Source organism: Ostrea edulis, chromosome 1 (assembly GCF_947568905.1).
Source record: "Ostrea edulis chromosome 1, xbOstEdul1.1, whole genome shotgun sequence".
In the NCBI taxonomy this organism is placed as follows: domain Eukaryota; kingdom Metazoa; phylum Mollusca; class Bivalvia; order Ostreida; family Ostreidae; genus Ostrea; species Ostrea edulis.
This window is the reverse complement of record NC_079164.1, coordinates 43568019-43570518: the sequence shown is the minus strand read 5'-3', so window position 1 is coordinate 43570518 and position 2500 is coordinate 43568019. Positions and strand designations below refer to the sequence as shown.

The 2500-nt window shown below is 33.6% G+C and overlaps 1 protein-coding gene across 2 annotated transcripts in view; it reads left to right on the top strand.

Moving 5' to 3' along the window:
* LOC125655272 (F-box only protein 15-like) overlaps positions 1–2500 on the top strand; it is a 21922-nt gene that overhangs the window by 18828 nt on the left and 594 nt on the right. For both annotated transcript variants that reach the window (XM_048885518.2, XM_048885519.2), the window contains 3 exons: positions 75–136; positions 251–291; positions 2395–2480. In XM_048885518.2, coding sequence (XP_048741475.2) covers positions 75–136; positions 251–291; positions 2395–2480 — 189 coding nt within the window. The remainder of the gene's footprint in view (positions 1–74; positions 137–250; positions 292–2394; positions 2481–2500) is intronic.

Here is a 2500-nt window from a genome sequence, read left to right as displayed (position 1 = left end):
GGGTGACAATTATCTTATGTACGTTACATTACAAAACATGTAATATTTTATATTACACAATTTTGGCTCCCTAGGATGTAGCTGTATTGGATCTTACTATGCTGGATGAAGAAAACATGGTTTTTTGGACAACAAGGTAATTTTCAGGAAATGTGTACTGGTAAATTAGACACAAGCCTTGATTGTTTAAAACTCAGCTATTACAATCCTGTTTTGTCATTCAATTAAATATGTAAATTATTTTATCCAGTTCCTTGGTGAAAATTGAAAGAAACAAAGAAATTTCAAAGAGTAAGTTTTTTTTTTCACCTTTTGTCGACTACTGTTGATAAAACTACTACAACAGTTACCATACTGTGAGTGAGGAGGTAAAGATGAAAATTTCTGTAACATGCAGAATGCTATTTTCTTTTCTCTTATGCAAAAAACCCTGATAAGACATCAAATCTCTTGCTACATGTAACATCAAACTATAACCATGCATAAACTGTTGTTAGGACTCTTACTGAAGTTGAAGAAACCATATCTATTGTGACATTGCTGGTGTTTTATACATGTAACTTTACATGCTGAATGTTTTATAGTATGTAAGTGAACAATCATGGTCAGAGAAAGAAATCCAGATTTAATTTTGATGTCAGGAGGTCAAAGCTACCACGAGAAAATGACTGGGATTTTCTAGTTACAATGATGTAGCCCTCTCTGATTTGTAGTCCCCTATCAACAAAGTCAAAGGGAACTTTAGGTTTGCACTTTGTCCGTCTGTCCGTCAGTCCAGTTTTCCGCACTTTTTTTCTCTGTTCTTGCAGATATTTATCTTATATTTGGTACATTGCTTTGTCATAACAAGTTACAGATCAAGTTCGAATTTTGTCTCGGTCCATTGATTTTTCACTTAGTTACAGCCCTTGGATGTAGAAAAATATCATGAATCATCAGTTTTCCAGACTTTTTTTTTTTGTGCTTGCAGATATTCATTTGATTATTGGGTACATTGCTTTGCCATAACAAGTTCCAGATCAAGTTTGAATTTGGTCCTGATCCGTTGATTTTTCACTTAGTTATGGCCCTTGGACTTAGAAAAATAGCATGAATTATCAGTTTTCCAGACTTTTTTGGTTGTGCATGCAGATATTCATTTTATATTTTATACACTGCTTTTCCATAGCAAGTTATAGATCAAGTTTGAATTTCATCTTGGTCCATTGATTTTTCATTAAGTTATGGCCCTTGGACTTAGAAAAATAGCTTGAATTATCAGTTTTCCGGACTTTTTTTGGTTGTGTTTGCAGATATCCATTTGATATTTGGTACATTGCTTTACCATAACAAGTTATAGATCAAATTTGAATTTCATCGTGGTCCATTGATTTTTCATTACGTTATGGCCCTTAGACTTAGAAAAATAGCACGAATTGTTAGTTTACATCCAAGTTTCTTATCTCTGTAGATAAGAGTACTACAGGAATTAAATCTTTTAGCATAGGGCAGTCAACAGTATAGCTAAATTATTATGATCACCTACATGTCACAGTTTATTGACTTGCATGGTTAAAGACCTAAATCTAATTATAGATTTGTCTTTTTTGCTGGTCTAGCTAGTCTCGACTTGAATAGTATAGTTGATTTCCAACCATTCCTATCCTGGTTCCCCAATTTTCCCTTTTACCATAACCTACATAATGAACTTTGAATATGGTCGTGGTACAGTAATTTTTGCAACCGGTAGGAGACTATATAATTGCCATGCATCTCAGAATGTTTGTTTTTCCTGACGATTTTTGAAGAGGCCTTACAAAAATAAAAAAAAAATCGGAGAGGGCTACATTATTTCAGCTAGGTTTTTTCGATGCAGTAACATGTACTTTTCAATATATAAACATCATATACAGTGTTACCTTTTGATTTAAGGCCACACAAAGATCATACATGTATGTGCCAGACTTTGTATTTAAATTACAGGTGGACAATGGTCTTATAAGATTTTGATATCACCAAGTCAAAGAAATGTCACAATGAGATGATGCATTGAAGATGGTGACATTCAATTCAAATACATGTATTGTTAACTTCTGTTTTGTTTGTTCTTTTTTTTTTTTGTACGAAGGTTGGTGAATGTAAAAGAAAGCATTTAGCACTTGTTTGCTGACACAAGCTTATACCCTGAATATATTCGTCCAGTCTGATTAAAATCAAACCTAGCTCTCACTTCGCTCGATATACGGACAGTCGCTGCGCAGCGACTGTCCATATATCGAGCGAAGTGAGAGGTTTGATTTTAATCAGACTGATATTTGTCATGATAAACAGTTAATATTATACATTTGATGTTCTCAAAGATTGTATCTTGCTAACGAAAGACATTGGAAACATTGGTGTATATTACCTTTGCAGTGTTTGATTTTGACTACCGATATGATGGCATCACTTCTATAGAATACGCAGACAACACAGGAAAATTATTTCTACAGATATGTAAAGTAAGTGGCACTGTATCAAG